Source organism: Schistocerca serialis, chromosome 1 (assembly GCF_023864345.2).
Source record: "Schistocerca serialis cubense isolate TAMUIC-IGC-003099 chromosome 1, iqSchSeri2.2, whole genome shotgun sequence".
Lineage (NCBI taxonomy): Eukaryota > Metazoa > Arthropoda > Insecta > Orthoptera > Acrididae > Schistocerca > Schistocerca serialis.
In genome coordinates, this window is record NC_064638.1 from 784,524,062 (window position 1) to 784,544,553 (window position 20,492).

The 20,492-nt window shown below is 39.3% G+C and overlaps 1 protein-coding gene across 1 annotated transcript in view; it reads right to left on the reverse strand.

Moving 5' to 3' along the window:
• Positions 1-20,492, reverse strand: part of LOC126483642 (methyl farnesoate epoxidase-like) — a 174,399-nt gene that overhangs the window by 52,434 nt on the left and 101,473 nt on the right. The window contains exons 4-5 of the mRNA XM_050106699.1: positions 15,128-15,254; positions 3,753-3,867 (exon numbers count right to left, since the gene is read on the reverse strand). Coding sequence (XP_049962656.1) covers positions 3,753-3,867; positions 15,128-15,254 — 242 coding nt within the window. The remainder of the gene's footprint in view (positions 1-3,752; positions 3,868-15,127; positions 15,255-20,492) is intronic.

Genomic DNA, 20,492 nt, shown 5'->3' on the forward strand with positions numbered 1-20,492 from the left:
TCTAATCTTCAGCATTCTTCTGTAGCACCACATTTCGAAAGCTTCTATTCTCTTCTTGTCCAAACTATTTATCGTCCATGTTTCACTTCCATACATGGCTACACTCCAAACGAATACTTTCAGAAATGACTTCCCGACACTTAAATCAATACTGGATGTTAACAAATTTCTCTTCTTCAGAAACGCTTTCCTTGCCATTGCCAGCCTACATTTTATATCCTCTCTACTTCGACCATCATCAGTTATTTTGCTCCCCAAATAGCAAAACTCCTTTACTACTTTAAGTGCCTCATTTCCTAATCTAATTTCCTCAGCATCACCTGACTTAATTAGACTACATTCCATTATCCTTGTTTTGCTTTTGTTGATGTTCATCTTATATCCTCCTTTCAAGACACTGTCCATTCCATTCAACTGCTCTTCCAAGTCCTTTGCTGTCTCTGACAGAATTACAATGTCATCGGCGAACCTCAAAGTTTTTATTTCTTCTCCATGAATTTTAATACCTACTCCGAATTTTTCTTTTGTTTCCTTTACTGCTTGCTCAATATACAGATTGAACAACATCGGGGAGAGGCTACAACCCTGTCTTACTCCCTTCCCAACCACTGCTTCCCTTTCATGTCCCTCGACTCTTATAACTGCCATCTGGTTTCTGTACAAATTGTAAATAGCCTTTCGCTCCCTGTATTTTACCCCTGCCACCTTTAGAATTTGAAAGAGAGTATTCCAGTCAACATTGTCAAAAGCTTTCTCTAAGTCTACAAATGCTAGAAACATAGGTTTGCCTTTCCTTAATCTTTCTTCTAAGATAAGTCGTAAGGTCAGTATTGCCTCACGTGTTCCAGTGTTTCTACGGAATCCAAACTGATCTTCCCCGAGGTTGGCTTCTACTAGTTTTTCCATTCGTCTGTAAAGAATTCGTGTTAGTATTTTGCAGCTGTGACTTATTAAGCTGATAGTTCGGTAATTTTCACATCTGTCAACACCTGCTTTCTTTGGGATTGGAATTATTATATTCTTCTTGAAGTCTGAGGGTATTTCGCCTGTTTCATACATCTTGCTCACCAAATGGTAGAGTTTTGTCAGGACTGGCTCTCCCACGGCCGTCAGTAGTTCCAATGGAATATTGTCTACTCCGGGGGCCTTGTTTCGACTCAGGTCTTTCAGTGCTCTGTCAAACTCTTCACGCAGTATCGTATCTCCCATTTCATCTTCATCTACATCCTCTTCCATTTCCATAATATTGTCCTCAAGTACATCGCCCTTGTATAGACCCTCTATATACTCCTTCCACCTTTCTGCTTTCCCTTCTTTGCTTAGAACTGGGTTTCCATCTGAGCTCTTGATATTCATACAAGTCATTCTCTTATCTCCAAAGGTCTCTTTAATTTTCCTGTAGGCGGTATCTATCTTACCCCTAGTGAGATAGGCCTCTACATCCTTACATTTGTCCTCTAGCCATCCCTGCTTAGCCATTTTGCACTTCCTGTCGATCTCATTTTTGAGACGTTTGTATTCCTTTTTGCCTGTTTCACTTACTGCATTTTTATATTTTCTCCTTTCATCAATTAAATTCAATATTTCTTCTGTTACCCAAGGATTTCTACTAGCCCTCGTCTTTTTACCTACTTGATCCTCTGCTGCCTTCACTACTTCATCCCTCAAAGCTACCCATTCTTCTTCTACTGTATTTATTTCCCCCATTCCTGTCAATTGCTCCCTTATGCTCTCCCTGAATCTCTGTACAACCTCTGGTTCTTTTAGTTTATCCAGGTCCCATCTCCTTAAATTCCCACCTTTTTGCAGTTTCTTCAGTTTTAATCTACAGGTCATAACCAATAGATTGTGGTCAGAGTCCACATCTGCCCCTGGAAATGTCTTACAATTTAAAACCTGGTTCCTAAATCTCTGTCTTACCATTATATAATCTATCTGATACCTTTTAGTATCTCCAGGGTTCTTCCATGTATACAACCTTCTTTCATGATTCTTAAACCAAGTGTTAGCTATGATTATGTTGTGCTCTGTGCAAAATTCTACCAGGCGGCTTCCTCTTTCATTTCTGTCCCCCAATCCATATTCACCTACTATGTTTCCTTCTCTCCCTTTTCCTACACTCGAATTCCAGTCACCCATGACTATTAAATTTTCGTGTTTTGATACATTGTTGAATATCTGTATGAAACAAAGTAAGAAATATGCTCATCAGTTTATTAATTCATGTGTCTTCACCCTTTTGTTTTGCAAAGTGGTAACATGTGGACATATGCTTGGATCCATCATACCAGCATTTTTTAAAAGTGTATTTTAACTGTTCATTAAAAGTATTATAAAAAGCTATTAGAAAAGGAATATTTATTTGCACTGTTATGAGTATCTGTTCATCATTTCACTTGCCGCTGAGACCCTGCATCAAGAGGTTCGGTGCAGGCAAGAATAATTCACACCATATATATCATACCTGTGTTGACATTGTCACACTCAAGACTAAACACAATGGAATTAATGTGAAGGTAATGACTTAGACTTCATAGGCACCTATTGAATTTCATGTACTTATACTAAAAATATTGTGTTTTGTGTGACAAATTGATAGTTTCAAACGTTGCGGCGATTATTTGGTACCACATACTACTGGAAGCAGTAGTACATAATGTAAATTATGTTTATTGACCTTGAATGTAATGATATTAAAGGATTGTTGATATTTGTATCAGTCGAAGTTCACCCAAGATTGTGCACAGATTCATAAATTGCCTTCAAAATTTTCACTCGACTATTCTTTTCAATCAATTTTTCCAATTATTCAAGCAACTATTAATCCATTTCCACATCTCTATTCATAACAATGTACTTTACTAAAGTAATAACTTACATAAAAGCCAAAACATAATATGGCAAGGATCCCTGTAAGAATACCTTAATGTAGTAACTATATATTTGTATAAATTTTTTATCGCAACTGTGATTGTATGTAATTGTGTTTAAGGGGGAGTAAATATTCTATTCTAATTGAAATTGGTTATTCATAAGTGAGTTATAGCATGTGAGTGTGTGTTCTTTTTAAAATGAGAACCTTTATTATTGATTATTGATCATCTCAGTTTTGAGAAGTTCTATATAAAAGTTAAATTAAAAAAATAATTTATGTAAGTGGTTTTATACATTGTATCTTGTCAAGCTGAAAATTTTAATTCAGAAAATCTTTGTATTGTTTTGATGAATTCTGTAAGAACAAGTAGTTTGAAAATAATCTACTTAATCAGTTTTTTTAATTTCACTGGATAGATAAAAAGTCTACTCATCAAACTGAGGCAGCAGATCACACTCATAAAAGTATTTTAATTTGCAAGCTTTTGAAGCCCGTTGCTCCTTCTGGCAGAGGGGCTGAAGGGGAAGGGGGAGGTGTGGAGGAGGAAGACTCATGAGATCTAGGAGATGGGGAGGGTTTGTAAAAGTTGCCCAGAGTCCCAGGTCACGGGAGACTTACTGGATGGGATGAGTTGGAAAGACTGGTTGTTGAGGACTACACCTGACAAGATTACTATTTTAGCATGTTATTTTCTCACTTTTGTTTTCTTACTAACCCTTAAATATTCTCCATTACTATTATTTTTACCACATGAATATAGATGCTGGAAATGGCCTTGTGCTACGTGATAAGAATGAAATTGAACTGAGCTCTAGAGATAGCTATACTTAAAGTGTTGAAGTGGTTTTTTTAAACATAGAATGCCATATGTTGTAACCTGTGAATGATGAAGTTGCTTTGTTTTTATCTTCTTCTTTTTCCAGAAGAAAAGAATCAATTAAGTCCCTTGGGCATCCTGCAGTTAATGTTGTCTCATGTTCATGTATAGTTTCCTGCAAATAAGAGACCAATTTTAGATCCTGCATTGCTAATAGTTAATAGTGCTTTGTGTACTCTGATATAGGAAGGCTCAAAACATATTGAAGGAATTACATTAATATCTGTTAGTGGGTATAGCATTCAAAGCCTTATACATACAGAAGGAGATATTCTGACAGAGCCATATCAGATATTACTCAGATATTATGAAAATGACATGAATGTATTCAAAATAAATTAACATTGATGAAAATAAACTAGTACTATCAGTTCATCCATTGGTCAATGCCATTAAACATAAGGCACACCATTTGTCAATCTCATGAGAGTCAGGATAATTAATTCAAATGTTGTCCTACTCCTACACTTTAAGTGTGCATTGGTTGAATGTTCCCATTCTTCAAACAAGTTCTGTAGTTTTATGAAAATTATCTTTCTATTGCACTGTAAGAAAAAATGATGTATCCTGAAGGAATTTTCTAAAAACGATGGAAAGCGAGAGATGTACAGACAAACAACTGATTACAGTTTCAGAAAAACTGGATGATTTATTAAGGAGAAAGAGCTTCACAAACTGAGCAAGTCAATAACCCCTTGGTCCATATGTGGCCCTTATACAAGCAGTTACTCAGCTTGATATTGATTCACAGAGTTGTTAGATGTCCTCCTGAGAGGGGTATCATAACAAATTCTTTCCAATTGGTGTGTAAGAACATCAAAATCTCAGGATGATTGCAGGGCCCTACTCATAATGTTCCAAATGTTCTCATGTGGGGAGACCTTGGCCTTGGTGGCCAAGGTAGAGTTTGGCAAGCATGGAGACAAGCAGCAGAAACTGTCCCTGTGTATGGGTGGGCATTATGTTGCTGAAATGTAATCCCAGGATGGCTTGCAATGAAGGCCAACAAAATGGAGCATAGAATCTTGTCAATGTACCTCTGTGCTTAAGGGCGTGATAGGTGACAACAGAAGGGGTCTTGCTATGAAAAGAAATGGCACCTCAGACCATCACTCCTGGTTATTGAGCCGTATGGCAGACGACAGTCAGGTTGGTATTCCACTGCTGTCTGGGGCATCTTCAGACATGTCTTCACTGGTCATCAGGGCTCAATTGAAAGCAGTGCTCATCACTGCAGATAATTCTACTCCAATCAATGAGGTTCCAGGCTGAAGACAAGTCTGGAGGTGCAGCAGACATTGGTGGGATACCAACTTGACTGTCACCTGCTACAAGGCCCAAAACCAGGAGTGATGGTCTGGGGTGCCATTTCTTTTCATAGCAGGACTCCTTTACTATTATCTGTGGCACCCTTACAGCACAGCAGTACATCAAAGATATTCTAAGCTGTGTTTTGTTGCTATTCATGGCAATCCATCCTAGTCTTTCATTCCAGCAAGATAATGTCCACGTGCACATGGGAAGAGTTTCTACTGTTTGTCTTCCTGCTCATCAAACCCCAACTTTACCAGTGAGGTCACTGGATCTCTTCCAGGCTGAGAAAATTTGGAGCATTAGCAGCAGGGCCCTCCAATCAGGTCAGCAGTTTGCTGATCTAACATACCAAATGGACAAAATTTGGCATGATATCCCTCAGGAGGACCATTCTGTCAGTCAATGCCAAGATGAATAACAACTTGTAAAAGAACAAGTGGTAGACCAATGTATTACTGGCTTGCTCAGTTTGTGAACCTCTTTCTCTTGAATAACTCATCTAATTTTTCTGAAATTATGATCATTTGTTTGTCTATACATGTACATCACATCTACTGATTTCCATCCCCGTTAGATAATTCCTTCATGGTGTGCAACATTTTTCTTTTTTTTAATTAAAGTGTCTATACGTAACTAATAATCACTGGATCTAACTCCCTACCAAATACATGCTGATACATAATGGAAAATAAATTAGTAAAAAAATCATAGCACTGCATGGACTGTCACCAGTATATATCTTGCAGAAGCACATGAAGACAAAATAAGAGGAATCAGAGCTTATACAACAGTATATAGACAGTCGTTTTTTCCTTGGTCCATTTGCAAGTGGAACAGGAAAGGGAATGACTAACAGTGGCACAACATACACTCCACCATGTATTATGTGATGGCTTGCAGAGTATGTAAACAGATATAGATGTATCCGGTAATAAGCGGAAAAACTCCCTATATGTCATAAAAATGTTCAACCAACCACTAACAAACTTTCAATTATTGTAACTTAGTTTGACACTGACCTAGGCTACATGACGACCTATGTATTATTGAACATTGTCGGAAAGCAGACCAAATTTATTTCGTTAGGACACCTGGCTACACAAACTCATGTGGGAATAGCTGCCACACTCTACAGAAATCTTATATAATAGTGCCCTATGCCACTTAGATCAAAAAATTAGGCTAGCAACTGTTGAAACTGTAAATATCAATAAAATACTGGTTATCTTTATTATTTCTAAAACAGAAGTGTTAAATATGATAATCATTAAATAGTTACAAATGAAACTATGATCTATATGGTGGATTTAATGATGACCTACATAGATTAGGAAAGATGAAGAAATCGCTATGTAACTGTCTGAAAAAATTGGTAACATTCCTCACAAGATCCAAAAGCATTCTAAAATAAAGAAAATATTCTAGTCTGGTGACACCAAAAAGTTGTAATATTTTTCTTAAATACATTTCTTTGCTACTGTAATACTATGATACTACATATCCTATTATGTTAAAGTATTTGACCAATAATGCATAACAAAACCATTTATGTAAAATGTTCCTGTGAAAGTAAGGTAATTTCTACTGAGTCACATAAAAATAATTGTTCTCCTCCTCAAGAAAGCATGTTAAACATGTCTCTAAACCCACAAGATAATTTCACAGCAAGTCAAAAGACTGAATAAAAAGTATTTTATAGCAACTTATGAAAAATACAAAGAAATAAAAAGTTAAAAACAAAACAAATACTCTTTGAACACAAAACCATGCAGCAGATATCTAAAAATTCAAAAGTCAATGAAACACAAGAAGTTGCAAATGCATCCACTCATAATTATACAAATATTGTAAATCAACTGTTATCATATTTCTTCATTTTATAACTGAATAGTGTATAACTGATGTAAATTTCCCATAGAATAATGTTTACAATTTGTATCCATTGACCTGTTCTCTGAATATGCTAAAAATAATGAAATTTTCTTTGTATTACGTGCGCATTGCATTTATCAGTTGCATCTGAATGTCTGCTTTTTTCTTATTTTTGTTTACTGTCTTCTGGAATTTTCATTGTAATAAAAATAGGTCTACTTTTCAAGAAAGGCCTGTTATTGTTGACTTCAGAAAAAATTAAAACTGTCTTGGAGGCACAATCATGTAAGCATTTCACAATGCTGTAACTAGTTTCTGAAAATGTTCATTTGATTATGCCCTTTACTTTTTCATTGTGAATAACGCAGTTTTCTTTAACTCAGTGTAATTTTATGAAGCTATCATACCTACTATGTAAAAGCCTTTTAAAGTACATGAATGCTCTTGGGAAAAGAAGTCCGGCAGATATTAGCTGACATCGTTGTTGATCTAACAATAGCTTTTGAAGTTGTATCCCACAAACTCTTACCAGAGGACGTACGGTTTGTGTTCAGCTATTCCAGCTGACAGTTGATGCCTTTCGATAACAGTTACTATCTTCATATATATAATTAAAGGCTACCCAGCCATTGACCTTTGTCTGTGCAAATGTGCACAGGTTGCCCAAACTCTTATGGGAATCGTCACCTTAGTGTGCGCGAGTAATGAGTGGATGGGCAAATATCTATTAGGTACATTACGTATGTAGATTGTGGACAGTTGGGAATGTGGGTCTCATGGGAAGCGTAAAAGAATAAGTCCCTGCAGTCACACTATTCATCTGTGTCCTTGGTCGCTCAGATGGATAGAGCGCCTGCCATGTAAGCAGGAAATCCCGGGTTTGAGTCTCGGTTGGGGCACACATTTTCCGCTGTTCCCATCGAGATATATCAGCAACACCTATCAGCAGGTGAGAGTTTCAATTAATTATCATTTATTCTAGAGAAGATGCTCTGTCATGAGTGGTATCTGTTCTTTCGAGAACAGTTACTATCTTCATATATATTCTAGAATACATTACTTTTTCAAGAATTTTGGAAAAAGCTGTCAGAAGCTGGCATCAGACCTATCCTCCTTTTTATGCAATTTCTTAACAATAGCATTTTCAAACTATCAGGAAAAATGCCCAGTTTCACTGAGCTAGTACATATGTTGTTAAGAATCCCACTTACCTGTTGGGAACAAGCTTTTAGTACTTTGTTGGGGATACCATAAATTCCATGTAACCTTTTACTTTTGAGTGAGTTTATTATTATCCTAACTTCAGAAGGAGAGGTGGGTGGAATTTCAATTTTATCAAATTGAATAGTTATTGCCTCTTCCATATATATCTTTGCCTTTTCTAATGAACATCTGGATCATATTTTCTCCACAAAATATAAAAAATGATTATTAAAAATATTTTCAAACTCTGACTTTTTGTTAATAAACTTTTCATTCAGTTTTATGGTAATATGAGGCCTATCTAAAAAGTATTCAACCTTTGGCCAGAAAAAATATTTCGAATACCTGACAGGGTTGAGATGCTAATCTCCTTCAAAGTAGGCCCCTTGTGCTTGCGCACACTTAGCCCACCAATCCTTCCACTGCTGGAATACTTCTGGAAGTCTTCTTTTGGAATGGTGTTCAGCTCTGTCAGCATGTTCTACATTATGTTTTCTGTACTCTCAAAATGGGATCCTTTCAGTGGCATCTTCAATTTTGGAAACAACCAGAAGTCACAAGGTTCCATGTCTGAAGAGTAGGGAGGTTGGTGAACAGCTGTAATTCCAAGTTTGGTCAAGAAATTTTGGATCAGGTAGGATGAATGTGTGGGGGTGTTGTCATGATGCAGTTGCCACTTTTTCGCCATCCACATATCTGGTCTTTCACGGCGAACTATGTCATGGAGTCACCAGAGAACATCTTGATAGCACTTCTTTATCACAATTCCATGGACATCAGTCAGCATCACCTGATTTTGCTTCGCAATTGCTGCACTTTCTTTAGCCTTGGAGACTTGGGATTCTTCGATTGCGATGACTATCTTTTTGTTTCTGAGTTGAACCCGTACATCCATGACTCATCTCCAGTTATCATAGTGTTCAGAAACCTGGGATCAGTGTTGGTGGTGTCCAGAAGATCCTGTGCAATGTCAAAACAGAGGTCTTTTTGTTCCAGTGCCAACAACTTTGGCACGAATTTTGCAGCCCCTCAATACATGTTTAAATCATCTCACAAAATTGCATATGCAGCATCTTTACTCACTCCAACCTCTTGGACAATCTCCCACATGGTCAAATGATGATCTGCCATCACCAAATTTTGCACCGTCTCAACAACAGCTGCACTCTGAGTAGTTTGGATCCTGCCAGAACGATGGTCCCTCTCTGCTGATGTGCAGCCATTTTTGATTCAGTTGAACCACTCCTTAATTTATGTTATACCCATCGCATCTTCTCCAAACACCTGTTGAATCTTAAAAATTGTTTTGCTTTGAGAATCACAAAGCTTTTGACAAAATTTGATGCACTACCATTGTTCAACCCAACGATCACGTTATGTAGCACCTCACTCAGCAACTGACAGGGAGCGACTGACATGCTGGAAGGCAGGGACAAAATTCACGCAAGCGCATAAAGGTCTCTTCCTTTACTGTGTCCAGTGGCGCTGTGCTATTGTCTCTATTTTGCACAGGAAAATCAAAGGCTGGATACTTTTTAGACAGACCTCTTACAGTCTTCCTGTGCTCTTAGTTGCCCTGTTTCCCTTTCAGCAATATTCCAAATTGTTTTAATTTTATTATCAGCATTGTTAATCTCAGGCATAATACACATATTTCTGGACTTTTTAATAACTTTCCTTAATATAGTACAGTAGTTTTTATAATATTTAAATGTTTCTTTTGCTTTTCTTGCTATTAGATTTATTTCCCTTTTCTGGTTATAAGATATTTTTATCCTTTTAGTAAGTCACTGTTTTTTTATATAGTTTCTTACAGTAATATTTCACTGTTTTCTTAGGGCAACTGTTTTCAAAAATACAAGCTTTTCAGGAAATAAGTTATGGTTTAAATTAGCATCAGGTTCCTGGTACACCTCATCACAGTCTAACAGCTGCAATCTATCCCTAATATTTGGAATCATTAAATCATTAATTGATTAATCGAATGCACCATTTTGGAGGACTGATTTGCATTACTATATGGAGCTACGTCATATACTGGAACTAGCTGAGCATCATGCTCAGAAAGACTATTCTTAACAGGATAAATGTTTATTTGGTTAAATTTACCTTGATTTGTGAAAATATTATCTATCAGTGTGCTCCTTTCCTGAAATATTCAAGTAGGAAAATCAATAACTGATGTCAAACAATGAAAACTCCAGGTACGAATGTCAGCAATGTAGGAAAAGACAGATTGCTATTTACCGTGAAGAAGACACATCAGGTTGCAGACAGGCACATTTAAAAGATACTTACATAAGGCTTTCGGCCACAGACTTCATTAGAAAAAGAGAGACACACTTCATTCACACTCACAAGCAAGCACACCTCACACACACTAGACCACCAACTCCAGCATCTCGGGCTGGAATGCAACCATCAAATGGGATGCAAGCAGCAATCTGGAGGGGGTGCAGGAGGGGATAGTAGGCCCTGGGTGGGGAGAGAGACAAACATTGTCTGATGGAGTTGGCAGGGGGTAGACTGGCAACAGGAGGTTGTGGGCCAAGGAGGTGTAGAAAAAAGGAGAGGAGCAGGGAAAGACAGGTAGATGCAATGACAGAGGTCTGCAAATAAACAGGATGGGAGATGAGAATGGGGAGGAGATGATAGGACAGAGAGGGTCCAATCTGTTGGCTTCTTTGTTCCTTCACAAACTCAACACCTTCTCTCCCATCCACTTTATGTGATCCTCCTCAACTGAGGGTGCCATCTTCCTATATGTTGACCTTCTCCTCTCTGATGGCTCCATCCACACCTCTGTCCACATTAAACCCACCAACCACCAACAGTGCCCGCATTTTGACAGCTGTCCTCCCTTTCACATAAAAAAAATACGTCAGATGTAGCCTGGCTACCTGGGGATGATGTATCTACAGTGATCAGACTCCCTTGCTCAGTATGCTGAGGGTCTCACTAAGGTCTTCACTGACAGGTGCCACACCCAGACTTAATGTCCAAATACATCTCCCACGCCATTTCCCCTCACACCCCTAATCCTCCCACCAACCCGAAGAACCAACCACAAAAGAGTGTCCCCTTCATCTCCCAGTACCACCCCAGACTGGAACAGCTGAACCACATCCTTTGCCAAGGTTTTAATTACCTATCATGTCCTGAAATCAGGGACATCCTACCTGAGATTCTTCCCACTCCTCTGAAAGTAGTGTTCCATCACCCACCCAAATCCCACAACATCCTAGTCCATCCCTATGCCATTCCCAGTTCCAACCATTGCCACAAGGATCATATTCCTGTGGAACACCCAGGTGCAAAACCTGCCCAATCCACCCACCCAGCAGTTCCTTCTCCAGTCCTGTCACAGATTTATCCTATTCTGTCAGGGGCTGGGCCACCTGTGAAACCAGACATATCATTTACCAGCTCTGCTGCAATCATTGCATAGGTTTTTATATTGGTATGAGTACTGACCAACTGTCCACCAGGATGATTGCCCACTGCCAATCTGTGGCCAAGAGCTTTCAAAAACTCATTTATGCTAGAGGTCTGCAGCACCATTCCCCTTTCAATTATTGAACAAACTCAAGGATGGCTGACATAGTGTTTAGTGAATCTGGTATTGCAAAACAGTTAAGATCCTCAGATGCTAGGAAGGCATCTGGCCCAGACGGTATCCCCGTAAGATTCTATGTTGACTATTCTACAAATATAGCACACTTCTTATCCATCATCTATCAGAGATCATTGGAGCAGCGGAAAGTTCCATGGGACTGGAAGAAGTCCAAGGTCATAGAAATCTATGAAAAGGGTAGAAAATTGGATGCACATAATTACCGGCCAATTTCACTGACATTGATTTGTTGTAGAATCATGGAACATATTTTGCGTTCACATATAATGACGTTTCTAGACTCTGAGAAGCTCATCTGCAGAAAGCAGCGTGGTTTTAAGAAACAGCGGTCATGAGAGACACAGCCGGCCCTCTTTGTGCATGATATACAACAGTCTCTAGATACCGGCTCCCAGGTTGATGCCATATTCCTCAACTTTCGAAAGGCATTTGACTCAGTTCCGCACTGTCACTTGCTCCAAAAAGAGCATTCTTATGACCTTTCCAGTGACATACGTGGTTAGACAGAAATTTTTCTAACATCAGAGAGCAGTATGTCGTCCTGAATGGGGGGACTTAAACAGAAACAAGCACAACATCAGGTGTGCCCCGGGGCAGTGTAATAAGTCCACTGCTTTTGCAATTTACATAAACAGTCTGGTTGATCGTATTGACAGCAGCATTAGACTGTTTGCCGATGATACTGTAGTCTACAGGAAAGTAGTATCACATGAAAGTTGTGAACAAATCATTGAGGATTTGCAGAAAATAAATGTGTGGTGTAATGACTGGCAGTTATCTCTCAATATTAGTAAGTGTAGCCTACTGCATAGAAAAAAGCAGTAGCATCCGTCAAGTATCTGGGTGTGATTACTTGAAATGATCTCAAATGGAAAGATCAGACTACACAAGTAATTGGTAAGGTGAACTCTAGATTGTGGTGTGTTGGTAGAATCCTGAAGCGATGGTGTCCTTCAACAAAGTAAATTGCTTACATTACGTTAGTTTGTCCAGTCTTAGAGTATTGTTTATCTGTATGGGACCCTTACCAGTTGGGTCTGGTTCAAGAGATTGAGAAGGTCCAAAGAAGAGTGGCAAGATTTGTGACTGGTACATTTAGCCATTGCCAGAGTGTTATAAATCTCATAGAAATTTTGAAGTGGGACACACTTACAGATAGACAACACACTAAATGGAAGGGGCTGCTCACTAAATTCCAAAATCCAATCTTGACCAAGGATGTAGAGCATATATTATTACCACCAACTTTCAAATCACGCTATGATCACCATTTACAGATAAGGGAAATTAGAGCTCATACTGAAGCATTCAGACAGTCATTTTTCCCTTGCGTGGTACACGAGTGGAACAGAGGGGGGAAATATGACTTTGGCGCAAATAGTGCCTTCCGCTACACACTGTTTGGTGGCTAGTGAAGTATATATGTAGATGTAGAAAGTAGACTACCCTGTGGCACAACATGCAACTGAATATAACACACTTGATTTCAATGGCTGCTTCACTACCTGAACCTCCTGGATCCTTCCATCCACCAACAGCTTTTCAGAACTGCACAGATGGGAGTTATCCTTATAAAACATTCTCTGCTCCCATAAATATCCTGGCCTCAAACTACCATCCCCACACCCTCCATCCAACAATTTCCGTCCTGTCTGTCCTATCATCTTTACTTTAAGTAGCAATCTGCATTTTCCTACATTGTTAATAACTGATGTCAAATTGAAAGAACTGATTAATACTTCGAGATCATTCTCCCACTCAGATTCTTTCAGAAAATCTACACTGAAATCCCCACAAATAATAATTTGCTACCCTCTGTCTTAGAGAAAGCACAACAAGGAGTCCAAGTCTTTCAGAAATAGTTGAAAATTTTTCAGTGGACACATAGTTACCATTATTTAGTTTAAGCTCACAGGCACACACTTGTATATGTCGCTCTACACAATTATTTTTAGTTTCTAAATTTTTCATGCTATTATAACTTTTAACATATACTACAACTCCTCATTTTTCCATATTCTCTCTAATGACATGTGCAGAAAGCTAATATGCACTCACATTTACCCTTTCCATATCTGTGACTATATGATGTTCAGATAGGCATAATACATCTATTGCATTCTCAGTTTCTAAATTTTCCAAACAAACAATAAGTTCATCTGCACTGTTTTTAATCCCCTGATATTCTGAGGCAATATACAAACATTATTTTTTACTGTTTTCATATGATCTCATTATACTTGATTCCTTTCAGTGTTGTATCACTGGACACTAACCTTAGCTTAAAAAAGAGGTACACCCCCCTCCCCAAAGATTTTGCTATCAACCCAGTCAATTTACCCTTCCATTTCCTACTGAGATGCAGGCCATGCCTACTGAATTTCCAGCTACCAACACCATCGACAGGAACCACACCCATATCTGCCCTAGTAGCCACTTGAAGCAGCCAGTCCAACTCCATATTGACCCTTCTTACAGAACTATTTAATTGGAGCCGATAATATCACTTGAAAGCAGGCACCAACCCAACATTTGTAGGGTTAATTGCAGAAGCTATTTTTACCAGGTCACTCACTATTGTAGCTCTGATCCCTATCAATATTTTTTCTGCTCCACACACTATCACAACGTTATCCTGCTTTGTAAAGCCCTTGCACAAGGATCTTACATCCTCTGTAAAGCTGTACATCCGTCTACATAGTACAAAAATTCATTCTTATTGGCTTCACGTAAGCAGTACAAAGATCTGCCTTCAGTGTCTACCTTCAGTCACTATATTTTAAATCAACAAAAGCCTGTGAATATAATTCACCAACATTAAGTAATTATTACTATTTTGTAGGACCCTGTAATTTCTGTACATAGATTACATTTATAAAAACTGTATCTAAGATTTTTTTCACCTTTCTAAAACAGTTTATATGTACACACTCAAACTGAAAAAGTGAAAATCTGTATACTGTGTGTGTGTGTGTGTGTGTGTGTGTGTGTGAGAGAGAGAGAGAGAGAGAGAGAGAGAGAGAGAGAGAGAGATAGTCTGTCTGTCTGTCTGTCTGTCTGTCTATCTGCCCCAAAGGAATATGAAATTATGATCAGTACTATCTTCTAATAACTTTGAAACAACAGCTTATTATTTTGCTTCATATATGACAAAACCTGGAATCACAACATGTCATGTCACCACCCCTCATAGCATGTACTTAACATGGTCCGTATATCAATATATTTATCCTATAAAAGATAATGTGAACAAATTGTGCAGAAATAATTCAGAGGGCAATTAAATCTAAGCACATAGAGGCTTAGGTACTGAACTATAACACTACACAGCTCTTCTAATGTTACAACTAACCTTCATGAAGTTCCACATTCGCTGTAAATTATTCACAAGGGTAACATATCCTGAGGCTCTGGGAGCAATAAACCTGAGGTAAGGCATTTGGTTTAGCAGCCCACCAGACATATCAGTAGCACGAAAACTGAAAGAATGAAAACAGTAACAAACATTGCTTCATGCTCTATTTTCATCTTAATTTATTTGAAATTAATCACTGTTTTTAGTGGTACAGAAAATTCATTAGAAGAAAACCAAGATCAAATATATTTATAACACACAACAAACTTTACCTTAACTTAAGAGCATAGTGACTCAAAAAAATTTGTGGTCAAATATTTGGAACTGACACCTGAAATGTATTTTAAACCAAGTCCTTTGCTAAGCATATAACTGCTTACTTTATAGGGCTTTGCAGATTGTTTTTATTCTCCACTGGGCACTTTGTTTTTCATAACAGGAGCAGGCATGTGGCTTACTTTGTATACATGTAAAGAATAGCTCTCTTTAGGTTACCAATGTAAACTTGTATGAGCAAAATCACAGTTTAATTAAACAGTGATAAAATAAGCTTATGTTATATGAGTGAAAGCACCATTCAATTAAATAACAATAAACTTTCATTATATCAATCTGTTGCTGCATATAATGTTACTCCCCAGAAATGACTCACTCAAAGCATTTAACAGCACAGTTGCATAAGATCAAAGCCAACCATTTATTCAGTAATTAGTTACCTTGTAGACAACTATTTCATTGTCGGATTGTGGTACTAGCTCCTAACATGGGTCTTTTTTCTTTTTCTTTTTTGCACAAATTGCAAATTTTTTCTTACCTAGCTCACTGTTTATTTTATATTACCGCTGCTCACTTGAATGTATGACTAAACAATTTATCACTGTGTTAGCTGAAGCAATAATGAAAGAGTAGATAAGAGCTGACAATTGTAAAACAGTGGAATGGTATGATGTTATTTGAGATTGGCTTTCTTTACAGTATATATAGGCACACCTGCTTGAGGGTTAATCATTATGCCATTGCAAGAATTTCATGACTGTAGTGTCTCAAAATACATTATCTAAATTGTTCTGTTAAAATTTCTTCTGTGGTAACACTGTTGTTGGTAGGCTTTATCAATATAAATCCATTGTCTGGAGTGTTGAGAAATGTTGTTTGCTGGTTTCAAAGACTGGTCTTGTCTTTTAGATAAAGCTGTATTTTGTGCCAAGGAGGTTGTTAATCAATGCATCTGTTTTTATTGCACACTATATTATTTGAGGTTAATTACTGGGGAAGTCGCCTATACCCTGAAGCAACAATATAAAGTGTCTCGACACAGATGATAATCATAGGTCGATATATTTTTTTGTGACTTAATGAATGAAAAGAATTAGCTTATTATGGTTCATTATAATTGGTATTTTATTCTCATGGGACCAGCTGAACAATCTAATCTTTATGCAAGTTGGCACTGCACTTCATTTTGCACTTCTGTCTATGCGTGGCTTAATGCCCATTTTCCAGAATACTGTTTGGGTCTTTGAAGACCTCTTAACTGCTACCATCAATTTTTGAACTACAGTTTCTGTGTTCATCAGAATCTGTTAGTGCTGGAGGTGCCACACCCCAAATTAAATTAAAAATGAACTATTTGTAGAAGTCTGTTCTAAACATTTGAAAGAACTGATGAACAGTTTTGCTTTTTATGTGAAGCTATTAAAATGTATTCTGTCATTTTAAGGTGATTCTGCCATTTTAAGGTATGCTATGCTTTTTGTTTCATGGAAACTGATTAAGGACTAAAAGAGTTATATGATTTCTTCAATGGTGTGTTGATTACTAATCACCCTGTAGATTTTGCTGTACAGAAACGTATCCTGAATAATGTCATAGTACTATTTAATTCATTCACTCATCATGCTCTATAAATCCCAACATGAAGGAGACTCTTCAGGGTTGTAGATTGACTCACATTATATATCAACAACTGCTGTTTACGTATGTATACTAGCACTGAAATTTATTGTAATTTCTGAGAAGGAAAGTTGCTACTCACCATATAGCAGAGATGCTGTTTCGCAGATAGGCACAACAAAAATATTTTCACACTACACACACACACACACACACACATGCCACAAACCCACGTGCATGCGCAAACACAACTCACTCACACAACTGCAGTCTCAGGCAACTGAAACCACACTGTGAGCAGCAGCACCAGTGCATGATGGGAGTGGTGACTGGGTGGGGAAAAGGAAGAGGCTGGGGTGGGGAGGGGAGTGATAGTATGGTGGGAACGGCAGACAGTGAAGTGCTGGAGGTTAGGAGGAAGGCAGGGGAAAGGCGGGGAGGGGGGGGGGGGGGTGAGGAGCAGAAAAGGAGAAAAATAGAAATGAATAAAAAAATTAAATTAAATAAATAAAAAAAGACTGGGTGTGGGGGTGGAATGACAAGTGTGTAGTGCTGGAATGGGAGCAGGGTAGGGGCTGGATGGGTGAGGACAGTGACTAACGTAGGTTGAGGACAGGAGAGTTATAGGAACATAGGATGTATTGTAGGGAAAGTTCCCACCTGCGCAATTCAGAAAAGCTGGTGTTGGTGGGAAGGATCAATATGGTACAGGCTGTGAAGCAGTCATTGAAATGAAGGATATCATGTTTGGCAGCGTGTTCAGCAACTGGCTGGTCCACTTGTTTCTTGGCCACAGCTTGTCGGTGGCCATTCATGCAGACAGACAGCTTATTGGTTGTCATGCCTACACAGAATGCAGTACAGTGGTTGGAGCTTAGCTTGTAGACCACATGACTGGTTTCACAGGTAGCACTGCCTTTGATGGGATAGGTGATGTTAGTGACCAGACTGGAGTAGGTGGTGGTGGGAGGATGTATGGGACAGGTCTTGCATCTAGGTCTATTTCAGGGGTATGAGCCTTGAGGTAAGGGATTGGGAGCAGGGGTCGTGTAAGGTTGGACGAGTATATTGTGTAGGTTCAGTGGATGGCAGAATACCACTGTGGGACAGGTGGGAAGGGTAGTGGGCACGAGATTTCTCATTTCAGGGCACAATGACAGGTAATTGAAATCCTGGGACAGAATGTAATTCAGTTGCTCCAGCCCTGTGTGGTATTGAGTTATGAGGGGAATGCTCCTCTGTGACCAGACAGTGGGGCTCTGGGAGGTGGTGGGAGACTGGAAAGATAAGGCACAGGAGATCTGTTTTTGTACAAGGTTGGGAGGATAATTATGGTCAGTGGAGGCTTCAGTGAGACCCTCAGTATATTTCAAGAGAGACTGCTCGTCACTGAAGATGTGATGACCACAGGTGGATAGGCTGTACAGAGGGACTTCTTGGTATGGAAAGGGTTGCAGCTGTTGAAATGGAGGTACTGATGTAGCCATCTTTGAGGTGGAGGTCAACATCTAGAAAGGTGGCTTGTTGAGTTGAGTAGAACCAGGTGAAGCAAATGGGGCAGAAGTTGTTGTGGTTCTGGAGGAATGTGGATAGGGTGGCCTCACCTTTGATCCAGATAGCAAAGATGTCATCAATAAATCTGAATCGGTGAGGGGTTTAGGATTCTGGGTGTTTAGAAAGGATTCCTCTTGATGGCCCATGAATAGGTTGGCATAGGATGGTGCCATGTGGGTGCCCATAGCCGTACCCTGGATTTGTTTGTAGGTAAGTAAAGAAGAAGTAATTGTGGATGAGGATATATACACATCAAAAAAAGTTTTGCATCACCCTGGTTCCCGGAACTCCTAGTCTGGTCCCTTTATCCCCCAATACCAACCAACTGGAACTCCTGAAAATAGACATTGATTGTGGATATTGTATCAGAGACACAGTCCCTTTGACTGTTCAAAGATGTCACCAAACATACCCAAAGATGTAAACAACGACACATGAGCAGTGCCTATTAGACGGAGGGGCTCCAACAGCTATTCAGTTCCAGTCATTTCACCAGGAAGGAGGTACACGACTCATGTTGTCTGTAGTTCAACCATCCCTAGATGGTCAATACCATGGTTTGATCATGTCTGCATTGTTACTTGCTGCCAGGAAGGGCTCTCAACGAAGGAAGTGCCCAGGCATCTTGGTACGAATCAAAGCAATGTTGTTCAGACTTGGAGGAGATACAGAGAGACAGGAACTGTCAATGACATGCCTCACTCAGGCTGCCCAAGGGCTACTACTGCAGTGGATGACCACTACTTATGGCTTATGGCTTGGAGGAACCCTAACAACAATGCCATCATGTTGAATAATGCTTCTCGTACAGCCACAGGACATTGTGTTATGACTGAAACTGTGGGCAATAGGCAACATGATGCGCAACTTCACTCCCGATGTCCATGGTGAGTCCATCTTTGCAACCATGACACCATGCAGCATGGTACAGATGGGCCCAACAACATGCCAAATGGACCGTTCAGGACTGGCATGATGTTCTCTTCACCAATGAGTGTCACATATGCCTTCAACCAGACAATCATTGGAGACGTGTTTGGAGGCAACCCGGTCATTCTGAACGCCTTAGACACACTGTCCAGGGGGTGCAGCAGAGTGGAGGTTCCCTGCTGTTTTGGGGTGGCATTATGTGGCGCCGATGTACATCGCTGGTGGTCATGGAAGGCGCTGTAATCGCTGTACGATACGTGAATGCCATCGTCCGACCAATAGCACAATCATATCGACAGCATATTGGCGAGGCATTCGTCTTCATAGATGATGATTCACGCCCCCATTGTGCACATCTTATGAATGACTTCTTTCAGAATAACGACTTTGCTCGGTTAGAGTGGACAGGATGTTCTCCAGAAATGTACCCTATTGAATATCCCTTGGATAGATTGAAAAGGGCTGTTTATGGATGACGTGACCCACCAACCACTCTGAGGGTTCTATGCTGAATTGCCATTGAGGAGTGAAACAATCTGGACCAACAGTGCCTTGATGAACTTGCGGATAGTATGCCACATCGAATACAGTCATGCATCAATGCAGAAGGATGTGGTACTGGTGTGTACAGCAATCTGGACCCCCACCTCTGAAGGTCTCACCATATGGTGGTGCAACATGCAATGTGTGGTATTTATGAGCAATTGGAAAGGCCAGAAATTATGTTTATGTTGATCTATATTCCAATATTCTGTACAGGTTCCAGAACTCTCAGAACTGAGATGATGCAAAATATTTTTTGATGTGTGTAGTTGGTCATGGCAACTAGGAAGGAGGTTGTTGGTTTGGAATCTGTCGGGCGTTGGGAAAGGTAGTGTCCAATACCGGTAAGGCCATGGACATTAGGAATGTTAGTGTACAGTGATGTGGTATCAATAGTGACATGCAGGGCACCGTGTGGTAAAGGGACAGGAACTGTGGAGAG